General features: G+C 37.1%; 1 protein-coding gene across 4 annotated transcripts in view; it reads right to left on the bottom strand.

The window, feature by feature from the left end:
- ZCCHC7 (zinc finger CCHC-type containing 7) overlaps positions 1-26,717 on the bottom strand; it is a 282,022-nt gene extending 255,305 nt beyond the window's left edge. For 3 of the 4 annotated variants that reach the window (XM_021004481.2, XM_078153038.1, XM_078153039.1), the window contains exons 1-2: positions 26,622-26,717; positions 16,071-16,698 (exon numbers count right to left, since the gene is read on the bottom strand). In XM_021004481.2, the coding sequence (XP_020860140.1) occupies positions 16,071-16,677 (607 nt within the window). In that variant the 5' untranslated portion in view covers positions 16,678-16,698; positions 26,622-26,717. Of the gene's footprint in view, positions 1-16,070; positions 16,699-26,617 lie in introns of all 4 variants that reach the window. The other variant, XM_021004482.2, reaches the window with a different exon arrangement.
- Between the last annotated feature and the right edge of the window lie 531 nt (positions 26,718-27,248).

Here is a 27,248-nt window from a genome sequence, read left to right as displayed (position 1 = left end):
TTGTATAAACTACAATTCTATAAAGGATCAATGTTGTATATAATCATATCAAGTCCATAATCAGATAAGGCAAATGTTATTTTTTAATAACAGATATAGTTTTAAATAGTTTGGGGAAAGGGGTAGAGGAGGTGTTCTTGCAAAAGCTGGTGTCCAATACATAAATCTATAAACAATTTTCTTAGTAAAGAAAAATAAACTACTCTGAAATTCAGAGTTGCAAAAGATTTCTTACCTATTTTATGTTTTAGAGACAACTTCAGTGTAGTAGAAAAAGTAATGAATTTGAGTCAGTCAATAAATTTTGATGATTAAAATGGGTGGATGGGTGGAGTAGATAAGCATTTCTATGGCTCCTTGTATGTGTCAGACACTGTGCTAGGTGCTTTTACAAATATTCTCATTTGATTAAGACAAACTAATGTTAACAATAAGAATTGCTTTTTAAAAATTAAACCCAAATATAGCATAAATTTAGCCCCAAGATTTGCTTCTACTTCCAAATCCTTGGGTAATTTTTACCCTTTTTTTTGAAGTGGGTACTAGGGCAGAGGCAGAAGAGAAATATGGGTAGGATTAATATCTTTTAAAAATGATTTTACATGATAATATTTAGGTCAAAATTACTGTTCAACTTAACTATGACATTTATTGCCCAAAATTTTTAAATATTTGGTTTGCAAGATATATTGGTTACAGGTAACCAATCAGAAAATTATATTTAGATTCTCTTTATCTTCTATGTTACTAGGATTCATGATACAATGCAGTAAGTAGAAGGATGATAATGCAGTCATTTAATCTTGGTGTCTTTTCATTACAAAATATAACATTCTCAATATACAGGCTGTTCCAAATGAAGCCTGTACCTCTAAATTGAGAACTCCTTGAAGGAAAATATGTGTATAAAATGAAAAAGTAATCAATTAACCAAAGAATATGTGATAGGCACTATATTAGGCTTTAGCAAATAACACTGATTATAGGCCACACTCAGATTTTATTCAAGTTAGATTTTTTTTAGGAGAAGTGAATACTACAATTTAGACAAATACATTAAATCTCTGGATTAGGCAAGTAAAGAACTTTTTAAAATAATCACTGCATTTTGTTAAAAAAAAAGTCTAGTTTGTAAAAGAAATTTCAAGATTTTATGATTTAATGATTTTTAATGACCAGCTCCCACTGAATTTGGTATGTAGAATCTTAAAGATGTTACACCTTCAGAAACATGAACAGTGTATATAACTGATAAATAAAAGAAATACTGGAAATTAGTCAAATCCAATTCTTAGAATGCATTTAATGCATAAGTATCAGTAGTGCCATTAGAAAGAAACGGATACTACATTTTAAACTAAACCAGAACACACATCATAATTTTATTTTGGGAAAATATTTAAGTAAGGTGCCGATCAATAGGTAAAACACAAAAAATTAGCTGAGATGTCTTATAATAACAATATTCCAAACTGCTATTAAAATCCCAACCAAGGCTGCGCTGACATTTCCCAAGCTTCTAATGAGGTTTTCAGTCTGCTGCACAATGACCATAAAAGGCTTTCAAACTTCATTCCATTCACTAGCAAAGTTGAGAGCGAACATTTTTATTTCTTCTTTGCCTATGACAACCTGACCATAAACAGTGAATAGTTACAACACGAGTCATTATGTTAATTAGAAATTAAATAAAAAGATGGCCTCACAATGGTCAATCATAAGATGATATGCTATCACACTAGAGTTTTGTAGTTTAAAAGCAGCCTGGGGAGTTCTGCAGCATGGGCTCCCAAAAGCTTAGCACATAAGGGAGAGCTACTTCACACAGTGCTCAGTCACCAGGCATCAAGTCCTCTAGTTTTAGGTCACTGTCAACAACAACATAAAAGTAAAAATGAAGCTATCTGCTATACAGCAAAGAGCACTCTGCTTAACCTGTTAGTTTTATATCCTTCTAGAACCTTTCACTCAAAGCAAAACTATGGCAGAACTCCTACAAAGATATTTTGTAACTTTTTTAAATGTTTACTAATAACACTACCATTGATTTTAATCATATTTTATGATCAGTTCTATTCCAAATCTGAGTTACATCTTTTTAATGAGGATGTGCCTGCTTTCAGTAATTTTCATAACTAATAACGCATTTTTAAGAGGCTCCAAAACAATTTTCATTTTCCCTTTACTCAGACAGGTCATTATTTGCAGTAATTGATTCAGTTCATCATATTTTTGCTTAAAAAACTGAAGAGCTTTTGTTTTTAAATTAATGGCTTTGTTTATAAACACTTCTGTAATTCTGTCAGAACCAACCATGGCACTACCCTTTTTAAATTTAGTAATAAAACCAGCATATTTGTGATGCTGCACATCAAGATCACTGAAAATAAACCTAATAGGAGATAGTTACTGCCCTATTTACATTTCATCTCTATTGGGAATTTTATATTAGAACTAGGTATGGAAATATATGTTTCACCTTGAGAGGACTGGCTATTAATATTAACACTTTTGCTTTCTTTCTGTTCAAACTTCCTGATTCTAATCAACTATTCATACAGCTATCAATATAGAAAAGATTCTGTAACTTTTAAAAGACTATTAACAGAAAACAAAAGAAAAACAGGCTATAGTGTACATAGACAATTTTAAGCATTTTGAAGAGACAGTCAACTGGGCATGTTCAATGATTAATTCTAAATCAACAGAAAGCCAACTTTACAGTCTTAGTAACCCTCAACCAATTTTCACCGGTTTTCTATATCATCTGAATACATGTTGTAAATTATAGAGAGGAAAACAAAAAGCTTTGCTTGTGCAGTTATCCACAGTTACAACAGTCTGATGCTACTGGACACAGTTTGAGCAATGTGATGATTTAAGAACTCAAATAATCTTATCTATGTGAGGGTGACATGGTCTCTACTGGGTTATCTGGCTAACGTGATTAGACAGAAAATTCACTTCAAAGGTTTAAGAAACTCTTAAATCCAAAATTAAATGTAATTATGTTTCTACACTTTAGCACAATGAGATATTTCCCAGGCTATATAAAAAGGCCTTGAGAAAGAACAAAAGTTTTGTCTTAAGAACTGATCCACAGCGAACAGTCCCACGCAAAAAATATACTTTATACTGCCATTTACAATCTTCGATGAACTTATAGTAAATGGTCCAAAATGGGACAGAAATCATTTGTAAAACTGCATAAACTAGCCAGTTTTTAAACAATAAAGCAAAGGTGAGAAACAGAATTGTGGAATAGGCACTAAGTATTTGAAAAGAACGGAGTTAAAAAAACCTACCAAAAAAATAGGTGCTGCACTAACAGTTCTTTGTTGACGTTAACTACATCTCCGTTAACTCTTACTCTAAATTTTAGCCCATGACTGTGAAGTAACTGAATAGAAAAATGATTTAAGAGTCTATATTTTGGGGGCAGCTAGGTGGCACAGTGGATAGAGCATCAACCCTGGATTCAGGAGAGCCTGAGTTCAAATCTGGCCTCAGACACATAACACTTACTAGCTGTGTGACCTTGGAAAAGTCACTTAACCCCCATTGCTCAACCAAAAAAAAAGTGTCTATATGTTTAAGCTAAAATATTTAATGATCCTCTGAGAAAGAAGGCAGCTCTAAGTTGGTGCTTCACATCAGTCTTACAGCTTATGTTCTCCATACAGATATTAAATAACGAAAAAGGAAGAATTAAGTTTTTGTAGTGAGGCTCCATGTTTTAAGTGTCATGAATTCATAATTATCAAACCTATAGTCAAATAATTACAAAACTTCTCCTAGAAAGTAAAATACAAACATGTTTTGGAAAACAAATTCCCCTACTTCTTAAATCTGGGAAAATACTCTACATGTGACCTTACTGGCTAAGGCTCTACAGTTATCTCTGGAATTCACTTATTCATACTATTCCTGCTCCACAGTGAATCATCAAGAGTAAACTATAGTTAAGTTGGTGTAAATTAGGTAAATTTGATGGCTAAATTGGTTTTTTTGGGGGGGTTAAGTAAGATATATGAAACACAATTTGTTCTGAACTATATGTATAGAAAACAAGATAAAAACATATTTTAAGAAAACATTCTCAATTTGATAACTTAAGACAGCAACGTAAAAGGTCACAGAGAAGCCCAGCTTTCCCAGGTAAACGTAGCAAATACCTGAAAACACTGCGAAAAAAGGAAAAAAAAGTGATAAAAGAAAACCAAGAAGAATCTCAAGTAAGCTCTTCCATCTTGCACAAAACTATACAAAAAGTCAACCAGAAGCAAATGGAGATGGATAAAAGGTTCTCAAAGGGAAGCCAATATAGGCCCAGGAAAATGTTGAAGGCAGGAAAACCAGAGCAGCATCAGGTAAATCAGAACAAGCAGAGAAAAGCCTTGTCAGGGCAGCGACAGAACCAAGGACACCCAATCACCATTATGAGCAGGGTCTGCAAAATCTATACCAGGTTACAGCAATGAGGATTTGAAACTAGATCTTGACCTGTCCTTTCAGAACAGAAGCAGAGACAAAACCAGCTCCCCAAAGCACACTCTGCAAAGAGACAGGCCCTAGTAATGCATCCTACAGACCACTGTAAACTAAAGCAAAAGGCAAGTCAATTCACTACCTGGGCACGACCACCAAAGGTAGATGCAGGAAGCCTAAGACAATGTAATCTTCTATACCCAAATGGGGATGGTCAGGGCCACAGAAGAGGCCCTGAAAAGAAGGAAAACAAACTCCCAATTGCAGATCATTTAAGGAAAAGAACACAGAATCCTACCAAGGGCAGAACCTGCAGTAGACCCCCACTAGAAACTAGAGATTGAGGCAAAGGACAGGGCCCGAAACTGGCCACCCCATCTGAGTCAATGGTGGCAGTGGCCTCTAAATTAGAGACAGGATAGGAACAAAGAAGGTAGATCCAACCCATCCAAGAGTTCCAGAGGGGGACATAAAATCAAAGCTAAGTAGTGAGGCAGAAAATATGAGTAAACAGAAGAAAATACCAAACACAAAAAAGAAACACTAAGGATTAAGCCCAAGAGGTAAACCCAGAAAGAGTAAGCAACCACACAACAACTACAAGTAGAGCCTTAGGAAAAAACAGCTTGGCCACTAGGACTATAAGAGTGACTGGAAGAAATGAAGAACTGTAGGAGGAGATTTAAAAAAAAAAAATAGAAATGGAGTAAGAATTCAGAAATCAAAGTAGAATAAATAACAGAACAAAAGGTGGAAAACCTGACCTGACAAGACTACCTAAAAAACAGAATGATGTAATAACCAGAACTCTCTAACTCTATGAAACAATAAGAAATATAACAAAATTCAAAAAAAATTTTAAATAGAAGAAAATGTGAGATATTTATTATCAAAAACAATTGACTCAGAAAACAGGTCAAGGAAAAATAATTTAAGAATCACTGAATTCCATAAAAAAACATGCCAAAAACACAAAACAAAACAAACCTGGACACCAATGGATTTCAAGAAGTCATAAAAAGAAAACTGTCCATATCTCTTAGAACTCTGAAAGACTTAAGAACTCTGATCAATTCAATAAATACACAGGACTTTAGAAGCCTGATAATGAAGTATGCTTCCCACCTTTAGTCAGAGATTAAAGAGGACTATGCTGTCACTGGGTGCAGGACTCTATCCATTGACCATATACAGTTCTAGATCACAGTCCCAGAGCTTAGAGGAACACTAGTCCCAGAGAGGACAGTTAGAAGAAGCATATATATAGATGAAGGCACAGGTGTGAATTGACTGTGACAGGATGATTTCAAAAAAATTAAATTGGGGGGGAGGGTAGAAAGATGGATGCACTGGGAGAAGGGGGGAGGGAGAAATAGAATAAGAAAGTTATCTCACATAAAAGAAAGAGCTTTTGCAAGGGAGGGGAAGAACGGGGGTGACAGGTACACTTCAACCTTACTCTCATCAGAATTGGCTCAAAGAGGGAATAACATATACACTTAGTTGGATATAGAAATCTATCTTGTCCTAACAGGGAAGTAGGAGGTGAGAGAGATAAGAGAACAGCAGAGGGAAGGGTAAGATAAAAGGGTAGGTTGGTTGGGCAAGGCAGTGGCCAGAAGCAAAACAAACTTTTGAGAAGGGACAGGCTAAAAAGATAGACAGAGAAAAGGATAAATGGAGGAAAACTAAGAAAAAGGGAAATACATTTTGTAACCATAATTGTAAATATGAATGGGAGGAACTCACCCACGAAACAGAAGTGGAGAGCAAACTGGATTAAAATACAGAATCCAACAACATGCTGTTTACAAGAAATGCACTTGAAACAGGGAAACACACAAAGTAAAAATAAGGGGCTAGAACAGGATCTACTATGCTTCAGCTGAGATAAAAAAACAGAAGTAACAATCATGAACTTGGACAAAGCAAAAGCAAAAACAAGATCTAATTAAAAGGGATAAGCAGGAAAACTAAACTTTGTTAAAAGGTACCATGGACAATGAAGTAATATCAGTACTAAATATATGTGCATCAAATGGTATAGCATCAAAATTCTTAAAGGAAAAGTTAAATGAGTTATAGGAGGAAATAGTAAAACTATACTAGTGGGGGACCTCAACTTTTCCCTCTCAGAACCAGATAAAATAACCAAAAAGTAAAAAAGAAAGAAGTTAAGGAGATTAATAGAATTTTTAAAAAGTTAAATATGATAGATTTCTACAGAAAACTGAATGGCAATAGAAAGGAATATACCTTTTTGTCAGAGGTTCATGGCACCTACACAAAAATGACCATACATTAGGGCATAAAAACTTCTGCAATAAAATATTACATTCAATAAAGGGTCATGGGAACATAGATTAAAAATTAATTAATTGGAAACTAAATAATTTAATCCTAAAGAATAAGTGGATCAAAGAAGAAATCATAGAAACAATCAATAATTCCATTAAAGAGAATGACAACAATGACACAACATATCAAAATTTAAGGAATGAAGCCAAGGCAGTACTTAGGGGGAAATGTATATCTCTCAACAATTATATCAATAAAACAGAGAAAGAGCAGATCAATGAATTGGACACAAAACAAAACAAACAAAAATAAAACTAGAAAAGAACAAATTAAAAATCTCCCATTAAACACCTAACTAGAAATCTTGGAAATCAAAGGAGAGATTAATAAAATTGAGAGAAAACCTCTGGACTCATAAATAAAACTAGGAGCTGATTTTACAGAATAAAATAAAATAAACTACTGGTTAATTTGATTAAAAAAAGAAAGATGAAAGCCAATACTAGTATCAAAAATGAAATGTGAATTCACCACCAATGAAGAAATTAAAGCAATTATTAGACACTATCTTACCCAATTATATGCTAATAAATCTGACAATCTAAGTGAAATGGATGAATATTTACAAAAATATAAATTACTCGGATTAACAGAAGAGGAAACAGAATACTTAAAATAGCCCTACCTTAAAAAAAGAAATTGAACAACCCAACAACAAGCTCCCTAAGAAAAAATTCCAAGGACCAGATGGATTCACAAGTGAACTCTACCAAAGATTTAAAGAATCAATTCTAACATATAATTTCCAATATAAACTATTTGGAAAAGAATCCTATCAAATTCCTTTTAGAACACAAATACAGTGCTGATAACTAAACCATGAAAAGCAAAACCATAGAAAGAAAACTAGACACCAATATCTTTAATGAATATTGATGAAAAAAATTTAAATAAAATACCAGCAAGGCAATTACAGCAAAAAATACACTATGACCAGGTGAGATTTATACCAGGAATGCAGGGCTAGTTCAAGTTTAGGAAAACTATCAGCATAACTGACAATAACAAAAACAACAAAAATCATATGGTTATCTCAACTGATGCAGGAAAAGCTTCCAACAAAATACAGCACCCAACATGATTTAACACAAAGGCTCATACTATAAACAAACTGGGAGAGCAAGGAATAGTTTACCTATCAGATTTATGGAGAAAGGAAGAATTATGACCAAACAAGAGATTCAGAACATTATGAAATACAAAATGAATAATTTTGATTACATTAAATTGAAAAGTTTTTTGCACAAACAAAGCCAATGCAACTAAGATTAGGAAGGAAGCAGAAAACTAGGAAAGAATTTTTACAACCAATGTCTCTGATAAAGGCCTCATTTCTACGACATATAGAGAACTGAGTGAAATTTATAAGAATACAAGTCATTCCCCAATTAATAAATAGCCAAAGGATATGAGCAGGCAGTTTTCAGATAAAGAAATTAAAGCTACCTATCTATAGTCATATGAAAAAAATTAAGTCATTATAGATTAGAGAAATACAAATCAAAACAACTCAGAGGTACCACAACACACCTATCAGACTGGCTAACATGACTAAACAGGAAAATGAAAAATGCTGGAGAACGTGTGGGAAAATTGGAACAATAATGCATTTTTGGTAGCACTGTGAACTGATCCAACCATTCTGGAGAGCAATTTGGAACTATGCCCAAAAGGCTATAAATTTGTGCATACCCTTTGACCCAGCAACACCACTTCCAAGCCAAATCCCAAAGAGATCATACAAATGGGAAAAGGACCTACATATACAAAAATATTTCCAGCAGCTCTTTTTGTGGTGGCAAAGAACTGAAAATTGAGGGGATGCCCATCAGTTGGGATATGGCTGAACAAGTTGTGGTATATGAATATAATGGATTTGTGTACTGTATGTAATTGTGGTCTAAGAAATGATGAGCAGGAGGACTTCAGAAAAACCTGGAAAGACTTGAATGAATTGATGCTGGGTGAAGTGAACAGAACCAGGAGAACACTGCACACAGTAACACAATGTGCAGTGACTCATGATAGACTCTTCTCTTCTTAGCAATGCAAGGATCCAAGACAACTCCAAAGGGCTCATGATGGAAAATGCTGTCCACATCCAGAAAAAGAACTATGGAGTCGGAATGCAGATCGAAACATATTATTTGCTCTCTCTCTTTTTTTTCTTTTTTTTGGTCTGTTTCTTCTTTCTCGTGGTTTCTCCCATTGGTTCTAATTCTTCTTTACAATATGATTAATGTGAAAATAAGTTTAATATGAATGTATGTGTAGAGCCTATATCAAATCGGATGCTCTCTTGGGGTGGGGGGAGGGGACATATGGGGAGAAAATTTGGAACTCAAAATATTATGGAAGTGAGTGTTGAAAACTAAAAATAAATTAATTTTTAAAAAAGCAAAATACAACACCCATTCCTATTAAAAACACTACAGAGCATTGGAATAAATGGAACGTTCCTTAAAATGATAAGTAGCATCTATCTAAAACCATCAACAAGCATTATGTGTAATTGGGATAAGCTAGATGCCTTCCCAATAAGATCAAGGGTAAAGCAAGGATGTCCATTAGCAACACTTTATTCAATTTTATTAGAAATGATAGCGATAGCAATAAGAGAAGAAAACGAAACTGAAGAAATTAGAATAGAGAATGAGGAAACAAAACTATAACTCTTTGCAGACATATGATAGCATACTTAGAGGATCCTAGAGAATCACAACTAAAAAACTAGCTGAAATAACTAACAACTTCCACAAAGGTACAGGATATAAAACAAACCCACAGAAACCATCAGCATTTCTACATATTATCAACAAAGCCCAGCACCAAGAGATAGAGAATTCCATTTAAAATAACTGTAGAAAATACAAAATACTTGGGAGTCTACCTGCCAGGACAAAACCCAAAGACCATTGCAAACACAATTACAAAATATTTTTCACACAAATAAAGACAGATCTAAACAACTGGAAAAATATTAATTGCTCAAAGGCAGGCTGAGCCAATATAACAAAAATGGCAATTCTACTTAAATCATTTTACTTATCCAGTGCCATACCAATCAAACTACCAAAAAACTATTCTATAGAGCTAGAAAAAAATAACAAAGTTCATATGGAAGAATAAAGGTTAAAGAATATCAAGGGAATCAGTGAAGAAAATGTGAAGGAAGGTAGCCTAGCAGTACCAGATCTCAAACTGTATTACAAAGTAGTAATCATCAAAACATTTTGGTACGGGCTAAGAAATACAGTAACGGACCAGTAGAACAGATGAGATACACAATACACAGTAGTAAATGACCATAACAATCTACTGTTTGATAAACCCAAAGATCCAAACTTTTGGGACAAGAACTCACGATCTGACAAAAATTTCTGGGAAAACTGGGAAGCAGTTGGGCAGAAACTAGGTAAAGACCGACACCTCACACTCTATATACCAAGATAAGGTCAAAATGGGTACATGATTTAGACAAAGGATGACATCATAAGGAAATTAGGGGAGCATGGAATATCTTACCTGTCAGATCTACAGATGAGAGAAGACTTTGTGACAAGATAGAGAGAACTACAGAACGTAAATGGATAACTTTTATTATATTAAATTAAAAAGGGTTTTGCACAAACAAATCCAATGCAGCCAAGATTACAAGGAAAGCAGAAAACTGGGGGAAAATTTTTACAGCAAGTTTTTCTGATAAAGATCTCATTTCTCAAATATATAGAGATCCAAGTCAAATCTATAAGAATATGAGTCATTCCCCAGCTGATGAATAGTCAAAAGGATATGAACAGGCAGTTTTCAGAAGAAAAAATCAAAGCTTCTATAGTCATATGAAAAAATGTTCTAAATCACTATTGATTAGAGAAATAAAAAATAAAACACCTCACACCTACTGGTTTGGTTAATATGACAGAAAAGGGAAATAACAAATGTTGGAGGGGATATGGAAAAATTGGGACAACAATGCACTTAAGGAACAATTTAGAACTATGGCCAAATAAAATTGTGCATACCCCTTGATGCAGCAATACCACTATTAGATCTGTATTCCAAAGAGAAAATTTTTTTTAAAAAAGGAAAATGACCTTTATGTAAATAAATATAAATAATATAATAAAATAATAAATTATATAATAAATAATTTAAAAATATTTTTATATTTACAGCAGCTCTTTTTGTGGTGGCAAAGAATGGAAATTGAGGGAATCAATCCCCATCAATTGGGGAATGGCTGAACAAATTATGGTATATGATTGTGACGGAATATTATCGTGCTAAAAGAAATAACAAGCAGGTTGGTTTCAGAAAAACCTGGAAAAACTCATATGAACTGATGCAAATTGAAGTGAGCAGAACTAGGAAAACACTGTGCACAGTAACAGCAACACTGTACAATGATCAACTGTGAATGACTTAGCTATTCTCAGCAATACAATAATTCAAGACAATTCTGAAGGACTTACAATGAAAAATGTTACCCACCTCCAGAAAAAAAAACTGAGAAAGTCTGAATGCAGATCAAATAGTTTTTAATTTTCTTTATTTTTCTTGTTCTTTTTTGTTTTCTTTTGTAACAGTTAATATGAAAATATGTTTTTTATTACTGCACATGTATAATCTACATCAAATTGTTTGCCTTCTCAATGGGGCGGAGGGAGAGAATCTGGAGCTCAAAATCTTAGAAACTTAATGTTTAATTATTTTTACATATAATTAGAAAAAAAGAAAATACAAAAATTAAAAAATAAAAATTAGTTGTTAGGTATCAATATTTCAGGAAAATTGAATTGGGGAACATACTAAATAACTCATTTGGCTTATATCATATGAAAAATGTTTATCAACTACCCTGACTTTCACTATCACATTATACATCCATCCTCATTACAAGAATGGCTAATATATCAGTCTTTCTTTGAGAAAAAGATCTGTGAATCATTATTTATATAATGGGTTTTTAATATAAGCCAAATAACTTGTTCAATCAAATCTTAATTAATCAATAAAATTTCAATTACTGCCTACTACCCATTCAGGGCTCAATATATACTTCTAGCTAACTAAAGCATATGACTTAACAACTATCATTGATGAAGAGCACAAGAGTTGTTCATTCAGCAAATAGCTACTGAGCCCCTAATTCAAGATACTGTGCTAAGTGACAAGAAGAAACAGACATGGTCCCTGCTCCTATGGAGCTTATGGAGAGATAAGACATGTATATGTATCTTCGGTTGCAAATTTTGGAGCCATCTAGATTTAATTAGGGCTCTGTGGGTTAAATGGACAGGTTCAGAGAGAGCAGGGATAGAACAGACAACACAAGTTTAACACTGCCATACATTACCACAGTTCAAAGCACCTGAGATAGCTTTGATTCTACAGCATACTAATCAAGAGGTATTCCTAATCACTAGTAAGCTCTAAGATCCCTTTCTGCTCTAAACTTCTCAATAATCCATCTACTGTTTAAGACTATAAAGTACAGAGCAAATGCTTATTTGTACTAATAGCAAGAGTTTCATCATCAGAAATTCGCTATACCAATGAAATATTACAAACAAGAAAATGTTAAATAAAAAGTCATAATAGGAAAATGTCAACAAATACAACTACAGAAAAAAAAAATTATGAGAAAAGAATTAATAAGACCACAGGCGTAAAACATGACTTAAGACTCTAGACCAAAGATCTTTTAAAACATTAGATGTGATTTAATTGTATGTATATGTCAAGGCTTTAACCTCAGCTCTCAGTCCCACATCAAGCCACCTAGTTGGCTCTAACACCCCCATTTCTTTCAAATGTTCCATCATTCTTCCAGCCTTTCAGATCTGTAACTATGGCATCATCCTTGATTTCTCACTCTCTCCCTCACCAATCCAATCAGCTGACAAATTGTTTCTACCTTCACAACATCTCTCTCATTTCAACCCTTTCTCTCAATTCACATTCACCACATTAGTTCAAGCCTTCATCGCCTTTTGCCTAAGACTAATTATTGCAAAGACCTCCTAATTGGTCTCCTTCATTCAACCCACTTCAGTCCACCCTTTACAATTTTTTTTCCCTTAAGTACACATCTAACCACATCACTACCCTACTCAATAAATTCCAGTGATTATCTATTGCCTCTAGGATCAAAGCTCAACTCCATTTAGCTTTTAAAAGTCCTTCACAACCTCACCCCAATTTGTCTTCTGGCTTCATTACAGATTTCCCCCTTCTCACAGTCCACAATTCAGCCAAAATGGCCTTCCTGCTATTCTTCACACGTCGCTCCTCTCTCATTTCTCTTCCTTTGCACTGACCAATTCTAATGCTTGCAATACTGCAGAAAATCTTGTAGAAAAATGTTCTACAAGCAATCTTGTAGAAAACTTGTTATGTGTACATCAGTACTAGAAAAATGTAATTATAGAGGCTTAGTCCTCCACCTCATGGAATCTTTGTCTTTCCTTCAAGATGTAATTCAAGTACCACCCTCTATACAAAGCTTTCTATTTTATCCTAGAAGGAGCCCCTGGAAATTCTTTAGAGGGAGAATTCTTATTTTTGTTGACATTTATCCCTTATTTTCTATATCCCACTTGCTCCAGTTATATCTGTTTTGATACCCAGCCAGTCATCCCTTATAAGAAGAGTTTAAAAAAGAAGGAAATTAATCAACACAAATGATGGTAGCTGACGGTATGTTCATTATGCCACACTGTACCACCTACTTGCAATGGAAAAGAAGACTGAAAATTCTTTATCTTAATGAGAAAGGGTCAGCCTGGACTTCACAGTGCTACTGATCACAATTAACAATTATTCCACGTTTCCTCACCTCAAATTCACACTATCCACTTACAATCTGTCAACTGATCATTGTCACTATCACCTATCACCTTACACATAAATTTCCTTATCCTCAATGACTTCAGCACCTATTTCCCCTCCCTAACCCATCTCCTACCATCATCTTCAGTGAGTTTAACCAACACAGAAAACTATCCTATGACATCACAGTTCCTAAGTAAAACTATCCTATTTAATCCTACAGTTCCTCGCTCTAAACTACAATAGCAAGTTAACAGTGCTCCTTTCTAATATCTTTTCTATCAGCCTATAGTTTTTCATTCACACCACCACCTGAACCCTGTCCTCTATTTCCTAAAGCCCAAACGATAAAAAGCCTAATTAGTCTCCCTGCCTCCAGTACTAAAATGCCTGATCATTCTCTTGCTCAAAAAACTTCCGTGGTTCCTCAATGATTATACAAGTCCACTCCTTAGTTTGTCACTCAATACCCTCCATAATCTGACCAGAACCAAGTCTCCAATCCTCTCCAACGGTGAATACTTCCCCTTCCTTCCCTCTATTCATAGTAGTCTACACGCTGTCCCTGGGCTAAAATACAAGCTCTGCCACTTACTGTGTGACCTTGGGCAACTCACCATCTCCAGCTGCAATTCTCTACATGCGAATAATCGCATTTTTTTCCTCACAAACTACTGTGAGGACCAAATATGATAATATAGATAAAGCATTTTTAAAGCTATAAAGCACTCTACAAATGTCAGTGATTATAATAGTTAACATTCTTAGAACTTTTTTTTATAAAGAAATGTGGTTGCTATTAGTTTAATAAAAAAAAGTCAGATAAGTTTGAAAATTCTGAAATATTTCAAGTTACTTCAGTAACTAAGGAATACGAAAAAATGTTAATAATTCATAATTTTTAAAATACAAAGAAACTAAATTTCACATATGTAACACCAATGTCAGTGTCACACCCATAAACAATGAACTGACTTGAATTTTCTAACGATCAAGGTAGGCAAGCTATCTCTTTCTAAATTAACTGAGACACAAATTTTTCCTTTCTTTGGGCTCAATTTAAAACTGCAGAGCAAAACACATACTATAGATGCTGATGTGTGCTTCCGCTCCAGTTTGCCAAGAGATACTTATTTGCTGGGACACACACACACACACACACACACACACACACACACACACACACGCTGCACCAACTTTAAAAAATCACTTCTCATTGTTATTGCTCCTAGACCATGCCATACACAGACCTGCTAATTTGGAACGCCTTTCCCTCACTTCTGGCCCATTTTACTCCTCCTTGTTTTTCAAAGTACAGTTCAAGTTCCATCTGACATTAGCCCACAGAGAGTTTTCAAACTCCTCTGAACTTCCATAGTATATACTCTTATGTCACTTATTCACTACTTATCATGTAGTACCTGACATTGTTTTATTTCATACACACACACACACACAGAGTTTCCCAACTATAATCTCCATGAGGTCTGGGAATATTTCTTATACTTCTGTACCCCGAAGTCCCTTACACATAGCAGTGACTCAAAAAAAGTTTTTTTAATGTGAAGCCCAAATGTGTATGTTTAAATATATATGTATATACACATGTATACACACACACACACATATATGTATGAATATATGTGTGTGAGTGTGTGTATGTGTGTGCGTGTGTTTGTGTGTGTGTGTATCCCTCACTATTTCAGATTTTTTCTATTCATCAGCCTTACCACAGAGTTTAACAACAGTTTATTTAATGTTCCAATTCTTTTCTCAGAACGTCAGGAAAGTTTTTAATGCTAAATGGTGGTTCTCACAATGTAAATACAGGGCTCTTAAGAGTCAAGGAACCCAAATTCATTACACTAGTATCTACCCTAGTCCTAAAACTCAAGGTAAATATTCCACCCAGTTCTATAACTAATTCATGGCCACTATCTGCACTACCAAACTCTATACTGTCTAGCTTTGGTCTCATAACAATGTTTTAATTCTTCCCTAAGCTACATAGTAGAGGAATCTTCCAGCAGAGTAGGTGGTCAAACATAGGGCTGGTGCTAGATGGAACATTAATCTGTGCCTAAACAACATGGTAGGAGACCTAAGAAGTTATAACTGTCTCAGTCTTCTGAAACTCTGAAATCTTGCCAGACTAGCATCAGAGGAACCATGGGTAAAAGACATCTTCATGTGAAATAACAATGAAAGATAAAAAGATAAGGAATAAAACTTAACAATGGAGATTTATTAGATTCCACCTTTTGTGAAAGTCACAAGACCCAATACACTGGCCTCAACTATTGTAAATGAATCTCTTTAGAGGCAATGGTGCTCCTCAGTGATGAGAGACGATGGTTAACATAACTAACCAAAATGGGTAAAATGGTACTAACCTTCATCAACAGAGGTTTCACAGCCCACAAGGTTGAGAAGAATGTTATCATCTTTGTCATCTACTTCACATTCCAGTAACATCCAGCTCTCCACATCACTTTCTCCACTTTCAGAGATTGTAATCTCCTTCTCTTCATTTGAACTATCCTCTATAACCATAACTTCCTGAATCACATTAGATCTCTCTCCATGTTTTGACTTCTTAATACCTCTCTTACATTTCTTTCTAGACAATTCATCAGAATGCTGATCACACTGACTTTCCAGTACCTGGTTTCCTCTGTTCTTTCTTTTACATCTGTAGACACTATCTTCATCAGACAAAGAGATGACCTCTGAACCATCAGATATCTGGATGACATCAGTATCTGACAGAACAATTAAGTTCTTCTGGTTTGTCTTTTTAATATTCAATGACTCAGGATCCTCAGAGCTCCTTTCTTCACTGTCTTCCTCCCTAGTGATATCACCAAGGTCCTGTGCGTAATGTACTTGGCCATAGAGTTGAAATTCCACTTCACTATCAACACTCAGTTCACTGGATGATTCCTCTCGGTAAAGGTCATCTTCATATGCTTCTATATTCTCATACCCACCAAACATCATGGAAAAGCAGCGACCTTAATGCTGTAAAAGACAGTATCATACAAAGACATGAGTGTTCAGGAAAATGGTATTAAATTTGAGTAGTACATGGCCACGTTATTATAAAAGCAAAATCAGAAAAATTTGATAGTCCTGGGAATTAATCTTTTTAATGGCTTTTCACAACCAAAAATAATTGTAAAAATTAAAGGAGATATTATGGATATAGTAAATATAAACATTTCTGATACCTTTATGCAATAATGCCTAAAATTCTCAATAATAAATAGATAACAATCATGCAAATATTTAAATCCACTGGCAACACTGGGAGTTTAACATTAGAAGCACAGTTTAACAAGGAGTTTATAGAGTTACAAAATTCCAAGTGGAAGAGGCCTAGAAAATATCTAGTCTAGCACCATCATTTAAATTACGAAACTAAGATCTCAAGAGTAACTTACTCAAGGTCATATAAGTAATACAAAAGCAGAGCCTAGATCTGGACCAAAGGTTTCTGTCTCCAAACCTAAATGCTCTCTTTTGCATTAAACCATATTACATTACTTCTTTTAAGTGGTCATCAAGAAGGAAGGGTATCTTTCAAAGCAATTCAAACTACTCCATTAAGATCACCACTTTTCTCATTAGAAAGATTGGATCACTGATCTGGGAGGAAGGGTCCTCAGAAGCCATACAGTTCAATCTCATTTTACAGTTGGGGAAACTGAGACCCAGGCAAGCTAAGTGACTTGTCCAAGGTCCACAGGTAGCAGAGAGAGAATCTCAACCCCTCTTTCTCCAGAACCAGTGTTCTTTCCACACAGCCTCCTTAAGAACAAAGTGAATGGATGAAAAAGCATTTAAGTGCTAAGCACTATGAATACAAATACAAAACTAGAGACAATCCCTGTCCCCAAGGAACTTACATTCCGGTACTGGGAAAAAATACACATCTGGGGAACTATTCCAGAAATGAAGGGGTTGGGAAAGAAGCATACATATACAGACAAAGCAAGGTAATACTAGAGTAGATTTCTAGAAAGTAGGGAATTAAATGAAGCCTGGTTAGGGTCTGACTGAAATAGTGGACCAGGTGAGACATATACCAATCAGGACGGCAGGGGTCCAAGGGTAGAAGTTCCAGAGATAAAGGATTAAAACCTACAGGATATGGTCTCTGGTCTGCCAGCAAGATGGCTGGTGAGCAGATCCCCAGCCTAGGAAGTTGGGAGGAAAATAATAACAAAAGTAAAATAAAAGAACATTTGTAATGAAGCAAAACTAGACTCAGGGCACCCACTGTTAGTATTTATCATGCTGTGACCCAAAAACTAAGAACTTAAAAGTACCCCTCTTTTGTTCCCACACTTGCCCTTCACCTTTTCCTTCTTTTCTTTTTTTTTTTTAAACTAAACCCTAGGTTATCCTCCCTCCTTTTGCAATCAGTTCAGCATCTCCCACATAGTCTTTGTCTCCTCCTCAACTACTCCTGCTCTCATATAACAGGAGACAGGATGAGGGAAGGGAATCCTTTAAATATCCTAACTTCCAAATTCTTCAATCTACTCAATTCCCATGAACTACTCCTCCATTCCACTTCAGCTAGATATTGAGATGCTCGTAGCCTTGATACTGCCATCTCCCACAAGTATTCCAATTCCATGTCTTGAACTCCAAAATTCCTTTATCTGATCACAAACTTTCATCATTTCATCTTTCCCTAAGCTTATAATCCTCAATATTGTTCTTTGTCCCCACCAGGACCTGCAATCCCTCTACCCATCAGTGCTTTACCAGGCCATTACCCCTGCACTGGCTACATTCTCACTTCCCAATTTCAACACCTTACTGAACCACTTCTATTCTATCCTCTACTTTTAAATCCCTTGCCAGTTATCCTGTCACTGATCACACTTTGTCAAACCACAACTCTGGATTACTCACCTCCTTCACCTGTATTCACATGCAGGAAAAGGAAAATGAAATCACAAAGCCATAATGATTATGTTTGTTATCAAACCTCAACTGTAAGACAATCCTCCCTCTGCTATCAATTCAATTCATTCTCACACCAAAATAGCTATTCCAAACCCCAAGACTCTTCAATATTTCAACAGTATCCTTTGTGTTGAGCAACCTCTCCTCCTTGATACTCTTCTCTCTGGGTTTTTAGGACACCACTCTCTCCTGGTTCTCCTCCTATCAAACTGCTCTTTCTCAGTCTCCTCTGCTGAAATCTTCATCCAGATCATGCCCTCCAACCCCGGATGTTCCACTGGGTTCTGTCCTGGGCCCTCTCCTTTTCTCTTCTCCTTTTATGCTACTTCATTTGGTAATCTCATCAGCTTCCACAGATTTAATTATGCTCTTTATGCTGATGGTTCTCAAATCAACCTATCCTGCCCCAACCTCTCTGCTAACCTCCAGTCTCGAATTTCCCACTGCCTTTCAAATATCTCAAACTGGATCTCCAGTAGACATCTTCAACTAAAAATGTTCAAAACTGAATTCATTGTCTTTCTCCCTAAAGTCTCCCCAATCTCCCACCTTCTCTATTATTGTAGAAGGCAACACTACCCTCCCAGTCCTCAGGCTCACAATCTAGGTATCATCCTTGCCTCTTCACTATCCCTCAACAACCCCTCTCCTCATATCCAAACTGTTGCCAAGGCCTATTGATTTCACCTTTGCAACATCTCTCCCATATGCCCCCTCCTCTCCTCTGATACTACTACCCCTCTATTAAAGGCCTTGATTATTGCAATAGCCTTCTTGTGGGTCTGCCTGCCTCAAGTCTCTCCCCACTCCATTTTATCTTCCATTCAGTCACCAATGTGATTTTTCTGAAGCACAAGTCCTATCATGTCACTCAATAAAATCACTCACCTAGTCAATAAACTCCATTGGTTCTCTATTGCCTCCAGGATCAAATATAAAGTCCTATGTTTGGCATTCAAAGCCCTTCATAACCTAACCCCCTCCTGCCTTTTTGGTCTTCTTACACGTTACTCCCTGCCATGCCAATCTCAAACTAGATATCCCACAGGCATGTAAATCTCAACATATGCAAAACAGAATTTGTTATCTTTCACCCTAAACCTTCCCCTCCTCTAAACTTCCCTATTATCACTGAGGGCATGATTGTCCTCCTACTCACCTAGGCTGGCAACTTTGATGTCATTCTTGATCACTCCCTCACACCATACATGCAATCAGTTGCCAAATGTTGCCATTTTTACTTTCCCAATATCTCTCCTACACTTCCTCTCCCCTCACACAGCACCCTAGTTCAGGCCCTCATCCCCCAACTCTCAGACCACTGCAATACTCTTCCAATTGGTCTCCCTTCCACATGTCTCATTCTATTCCAATCCATCCTCCAAAGAGCTGCCAAACTTATTTTTCTAAAGTGCAGGTCTGACCTTGCCAGCCTCTCTACTCAATTAACCCCAGCAACTTCCTATCAACTCTAAGACCAAATAGAAAGTCTTACGTTTAGCATATACGGCTCTTCACAACTTGACCCTTTCCTACCTTTCTAGTCTTTTTTATACTCTGCTCCCCTCTATGTATTCCACAGGAATACTGGCCTCCTTGATGATCCTCACACTCTCCATCTTCTGACTTGATATTTTTGCACCGTCTATCCCCCAGGCCTGGGACAATCTCCCTCCTCACATGGTTGGAATAGCCTTTCAGAATATGTCAAAGAAAAATACGGTCTTTAAAAAAAAAAACAGTAGGGTCTAGATAAAAAAATCTAATAGTGCCCCTAGGAGGGAATAATAGTTATAAAATTTGTTTTTCTACGTACTCTTACTTGAAAATTTAATTATCTGCTTAAGGACATCCAATGAATATACTGAAAAGTCTGGATTTCTTGCTATGATGCTCAAAAATATTTGTGAAATACTAGTTAGCTTACTAAAGATTTATAATTAAAGCAGACCTCAAATGCTTAGCTTAGAAAACAGAAATGAAAAGAATCCACTAACTATACCTTCCTGCTCTGGAAATTAACAGATATTTGATTTTCAGCCCTGAGAAATATATCTACCTATAATAAATAACTACCATCCAAAATATGGAGACATTAGGAAAAGTATCCCTTTGGTCCTCTAAAAATAAAAAACTCAGGGCAAAAATCTTCATTTGAAATGCTAATTCAAGTGACACCTCTGGGGGAATAAAAAACACATCATTTTAGTGCTAGAAGGGATCTCCAAGACCATGTAGTTCAATTTCCTAATTTTATAGACAAGGAAAACAGGGCAGAGAAGGACACAGGCCACACATCAGTAAGGACAGAGCAGTGCCAGAACCTACTTTTTTCTGACCCCCAGTTCCTAGATGGTGCAATGGATAAAGCACTGGACCTGAAGTTGGTAACACCCAAGTTCCTAAAATTGAGGCCATTCACCATGAATTCCCTTTTCTCCTCTCTTCCACATCTCCTATCATATAAATGTCTTCTGCCATCTCTTCTTTCATCCCTGTCTCATATGACAAAGTGGTCCTACTCCTTACCAAGGCTAACTTCTCTACCTACACATGTGATCCCATTCCATCCTGTCTCCTCCAATCTCTCCCTGTCTGCTGGCTCATTTCATATGGCCTACAAACACATCTATGTCTCCCTCATCCTGAAAAAAACCCTCACTTGATCATTCTATCCTCACTATCATCCTATATCTCTTCTATCCATTGTAGCTAAACTCAGGCAGTCCACAATACGTACCTCCACTTTCTCTCCTTTCATTCTTCTTAACCCCTTAAAATCTGGCTTCCAACCATATCATTCTGCTGAACTGCTCTCTCCAAAGTTACCAATGATCTCTTAGCAGCCAAATCCAATGGCCTTTCTCAATCTCCATTTTCTTTGACCTCTCTGCAGCCTTTGACATTGCTGATCTCTCCTTGATATTCTCTTCTCTCTAGGTTTTCAGGACAGCATCATCTCCCAACTACTGACTACTTTTTCTCAGTCTCTTTTCCTAGACCCTCATCCAGATCATGCCCTTCAACCACAGGCATTCCCATTCTGGGCCTTCTTCTCTTTTTACTTTACACTACTTCACTTAATGATTTCATCAGCTCCCACTGTCTTAAAAGACTTAATCTCTATTCTGAAGATTCTCAAATCTATCTATTCTGCTCCAACTCCTCTGTTAACCTCCAATCTCACATCTCCATCTGCCTTTCAGACACCTCAAACTGGATGTCCAGTAGACACCTTCTACTAGACATGTCCAAAATTATGTTTTTCCTTAACCCCTCCCCACCTTCTCTACCTTTCCTATTATAGGGAATTACCATTATCAGAATATCCTCCCAGTCCCTCAAGGCTGCAACCCAGGAATTGTTCTAGACTCCTCACTGTATCTTGCCCCCCATATCCAATCTGTCGATTTCGTCTTTGTAACATCTCCCCATATGCCCCCTTCTCTACTTTGAGAATGCTACCATTCTAGTGCAGACCCTTATCACTGCATTTCTTGATTATTACAATTGCCTGCTTGTGGGTCTGCCTGACTCAGTTCTCTCCCCACTCCAATCCTTTCTCCATTCAGCCACCAAAGTGATTTTTCTTATGCACAGGTCCTACCATATCACTCAAAAAAGTTACTCACCTCAATAAATTCCATTGGTTCCCTATTGCTTCCAGGATCAAATATAAAATCCTCTGTTTGGCCCTTAATAACCTAATCTCCTCCTACCTTTTCAGTCTTCTTACCTTTACTTTCTGCCATGTACTCTTTGATCCAATAACACTGGTTTCCAGGCTATTCAACAAACAAGACAGCCCATTCTTGCCTCTGGGCATTTTCTCTAACTGTCCCTCATGCCTTGAATGCTGCTTCTCCTAACCTTTACCTACTGATCTCCCTGGCTCTCTTTAAGTTCCAACTAAAATTCCATCTTTTAGAGGCAGCTAAGTGGCACAGTGGATAGAGCACCAGCCCTGGATTTAGGAGGACCTGAGTTCAAATCCAGCCGCAGACACATAACACTTACTAGCTGTGTGACCCCGGGCAAGTCACTTAAACCCCACTGCCCAACCAAAAAATAAAATAAAATTCCATCTTTTACATCTTTTTTCCCAACCCCTCTTACACTAGTGCATTCTCTCTGTTAATTATTTACTATTTATATTTATTTGCATGTTGTCTTCCCCATTAGATTGTAAGCTCCTTAAGACTTACATGAACTGATGCTGAGTGAAGTGAGCAGAACTAGGAGAACATTGTACACAGTACAGTAACACTGTGCAGTGACCAACTTTGATAGACTAAACTCTTCTCACCAATAAAAGGATCTAAGACAATTCAAAAAGACTCATGATGGAAAATGCTATTCACATGAAGAGAAAGAACTATGGAGTCTGAATGCAGATCGAAGTATATTATTTTCACATTGTTTTTTGTTTTTCCTTTCTCGTGGTTTTTTCCTTTCTGATTCTTCTTTCACAACACGACTAATGTGGAAATATGTTTAACATGATCGCACATGAACAAAAATTTGGAACTCAAAATCTTACAAAAATGAATGTTGAAAACTATCTTTACATGTAATTGGAAAAAAAATTTAAAAACCATTAAATGAAAAAATGGTTAAAAAAAAGAGATTGTAAATTCCTTGAGGACAGGAATTATCTTTTGCCTCTGTTTCCCCAGTCTTAGCACACGGGTGCTTAATAAATGGATGCTTAATAAATATTGACTGACTGAGTTTAAATCTGGCCTTAGACATGGAATAATTGTATGACTCTGGGCAAGTCACTTAACCTCTATTTGCCTCAGTTTCCCCAAGTGTAAAACGGGGATAATAATAACACCTACCTCCCAGGGTTACTGGGAGGATCAAATTACATAATATTTGTAAAATACTCAGCACAGTGCACAGCACATAGTAGGTGCTTAATAAATGTTTGTTCCTTTCTCTTTTCCACTGTGCTATGCAAAAATCTATTGAGTTACAAATGAGATGTAGTATGAGCTATCCATTTCTGCCATTTAATCAACATAACCAAAATTTAAACACTATTAGGGAAAGAAGTGATATACTTAGTCTCCAGATTCTTTACTTAAAATCTCAGGAAGATTTTACATTCTGATGGTTTTTTTCCCCCAAAGAAACAAACCAACTTAGACTTTTCTCACTGTAAGTTTAGAATGTACTTGTAATACTTTTATAATAGGTCTCTCATTTCTCTATGCTATTACATCTTGACCATGACTACCTGAATTATAATTTTCATAACTTTTATCAGTTCACATTGAAATGCTAGCCTCTGTGGAATTTGTGCACCTTAAAATGCTACAAATATAAAAGTAAACCTTTTTCATTCTTCTCTAATAGGAAACTTAATCTTTTTAAAAATCAAAAACTTTATCTAAAGTTCACATGGGATCCATAAGACCATGTAACAAAGAAAAAAATTAAATACCTAAATTACAAACTTAAAATTTTGAATTCCTCTTGGAATACTCCTAAAGGGAAAGGATTAAGAATATACCCATAGGCACACCCATGTATTATGCCAAAAGTGAACTACAGACACATAATAAGATCTGCTAAACCTCCTATCTGAGCCTGTTACTGAAACACTGGAAAATAAATTTAGCATTCGGGCCCCTGTGGCCTTTGATTAAGAGGATTTTGTACCTTCCATACTTGAAAGCTGTGCTCACCAGAACTTGCAATCTGTTTAGTTTATGTATGCCTGCTCAGAGATTTGCCTGAGGCTTTTTTTGAGTTACAACTCTAATTAAATTCAAATGTATTTAATTTGCTTTAAGAAAAACTTTACAAGAAAGTATGTAAAATGTTTATCATTTGCTCTAGACTCTTCCTGATAAATGTGAAGAATTCCCAATACTTTCCTAAGTAAACAGAGGGGTCCTTTTGTAGAGCATAAAATAAGCCTTTCTTTCATTTCCTATTTGTCAAGCTACAAAATCACATTGATTTAAACACCCAAAATGACCTTACAGGTACCTCATTTTCCTGAAGATGAAAAGTATGAGGGACTGCGATGGTATAGTAATTCTTAATTAAGAGGAAAAATCTATAGCCAAAATTAATAGGTTTGGTTTTTTTTAAAACCTCTATTTATGGACATTCCATTTTAGTGTCCTCAGATGCTTAGGTACTAGAAGGACTCTATGACAAAAAATTATTACAGGATTCTGAGTAACTAGTCTTGGTAGTACAAGTATTTTGAAAGCAAAGAGGCCTTAACTGCCTAAGGAAACTGAGAATACTGCTTAACAGCAAAGACTCTGGGCACAATGAAAATGCCCAACAAGTTCTCAAGTTCTACAAAGCAACATATGTCTAGGACAATAAAATAGAAAAGACCCTATCCAATAAAAAGTAGTATATATTCATTACCTGCAACTTGAACTACCAAAAAAAAAACCAACTATACAACCTAACTTACATAGGCTTACATAGGTTTTAATTAATAATCTCTAAGGTCACTTTCAGCTCTAAAATTTTATCCAATGATGTATTCTCTGCTTGTTTTCCATTACAAGTCTAAGAAGCAAGCTACCCTCACAGAGCTACTGTTCTATTTTCCCATGGAAACAAATTTTACACAACTGTCTCTCCACGTGTACCCTTATTGATTATATGGACCTTTCAGATCAAAGCACATCCACCTAGGAAGCAAAGGGCCCAGATTTAAACTGCTTGCAAATTTATTTTTTAAAAAGGTGACTACAGAGAAGTCCTGTGGCTTCTTTTCACCCTAAAATTTGTGATATACACTGAACTACTGTCAGCATGACAGCAAATCTCAAACCACAAAAAAATTTCTCTAACATTATAATACTATTTAGATTTTAAAATTCCTGGCGGGGTGGAAAACCCAAACAAGTGTTAATACAGTGACCACAAAAAGGAGAAAGATGAAAAAACAAGGGTTTGAGGGTGAACAAATTTCGCTTGGCTAGTTCAATATCCCAACTGCCTTTGAAAAGCTTGGATTTTTCAAAGACATACTCCTTTTAGAAATGTACCCACCACTTCCTTTCATCTCTTCAGGGTTACTAGGCAATCCTTTTCCTACTCTAAATCCTTCACTCACCATGACCTCCCGTACTCCTCCAAAAAAACCAAATTATTCGATTAGTGTATCATTCTTTCACTTGACCCTCTTCCATTCCCCAAATATCAAATACTGATAAGAACAATACCAAAGCGTTCCCAATGCATCAGGTAGTTTTACCGGGGAAAGATAAAGCACTTCTTGAGGGTGGAAAAGGGTGGTACCAAATGAAGATTCAAGATCTCTTTTTTTTTTTTTTAATTACAGTGGTGGAGAAATAGCTATCCCCTGGAAATTTTCCATCACCATCGCTATAGCATGAGATGGTTAATTGCCCTTGGTCTCTAACACCTTTCACCCTTAAGTCTGTTTCAACTCGAGGAATGCAACTAGTGTCTGGGAAAACGCACAGCCTGGCTTGGGATCCCGGCGCAAAGGACAGAGGCTCTTAAGTTCTGGAAGTGACCACTGTCCCTACAACCATCCCGATTGCCGCCCCGAGCCGGCTCTGGGTTGGGGTCACCGCAGGAGCCCCCTCCTCCTGCAGCCCGACCCAAGGGAGGCCTAGCGGGAAGCCCCCTAGGGCGCTCGGGACTCAGACACCCCAACACACAACACCCCGGAGGTGGGGGCGGGGTGGGGGGAGGTGCCAGAGCCCACGCCCACGCCCCGCCTCGCTCCCTCGGAGCTCCGGGAGAGCTCGGTCCCCGAGAGGAGGCTGCGTGGTGACCGTCGCCGCCGTGGGCCAGGCGCGGGCCGGGCCGTGGGGGAGGGGACGGCCGGGGAGCCGAGCGGTGACTGACGGATGGCCGGGGACAGCGGAGGGGCGGGAGGGTGAGGACGGAGCACGTGCACATCCCCGAGCCAAGACCCCTTCGGAGGCGGACCGGGTCCGTCACATACTCACTGCCGCAGCTGCGACCAGGAAGCACCAACCAGGAACCGAATCGCTTAGAGGAACGGGGAGGGCGGGGACAAACTCACGGGGGAGGAGCCTCGTCACGTATTACGGCTTAGGAAACGTACTTCCGGGCAAAAAAAAACCCAATTTCCGCGCACGCGTAGAGTTGTGTGTTTCTCCACAACCTTTTCAACCCTTTCAACCATTTTCCCCCTTTCCCCTCTTTCCCCCGTTTTCAAACTCGCTCCTCTCCTACCCCGTTCCCAACCTTCCCTGTGTCTTTGAATACTTTTCCTTTTCGTTTCTCTTGACCACCCCCAGAGCCTAGGGGTCTCAGGAGATTTCTGTCAGTGAGACAGTTTCTTAGAGCCCTTGAAGTAGTAGGCAGCCGTCCTTGTTGCGCGTGGCAATGAGGGCTCGGGCTGAGATCGAGGTTGCGAGAAGCGGGAGGAATGGGAGAGTGGCCGAGGCTTCCACAACCAACTACAATTCCCATGATGCCCCGAGGACAAGCCCTGGGTGGCCTCCCTCCCCCTCCCTCAGGGTGCCAGAAGGCTCCCTGATCTAGAGTGGCCCTACACCTTGGCCAAGAAGGAGGAGAGGAAAGGAGGGGGTGGTCCGGGATCGCAGTGA

The sequence above is a fragment of the Phascolarctos cinereus genome, unplaced genomic scaffold (genome assembly GCF_003287225.1).
Source record: "Phascolarctos cinereus isolate Bilbo 61053 unplaced genomic scaffold, phaCin_HiC Scaffold_4;HRSCAF=312, whole genome shotgun sequence".
NCBI lineage: Eukaryota > Metazoa > Chordata > Mammalia > Diprotodontia > Phascolarctidae > Phascolarctos > Phascolarctos cinereus.
Note: the sequence above shows the minus strand (reverse complement) of the source record. Positions and strands in the feature narration are given on the sequence as shown.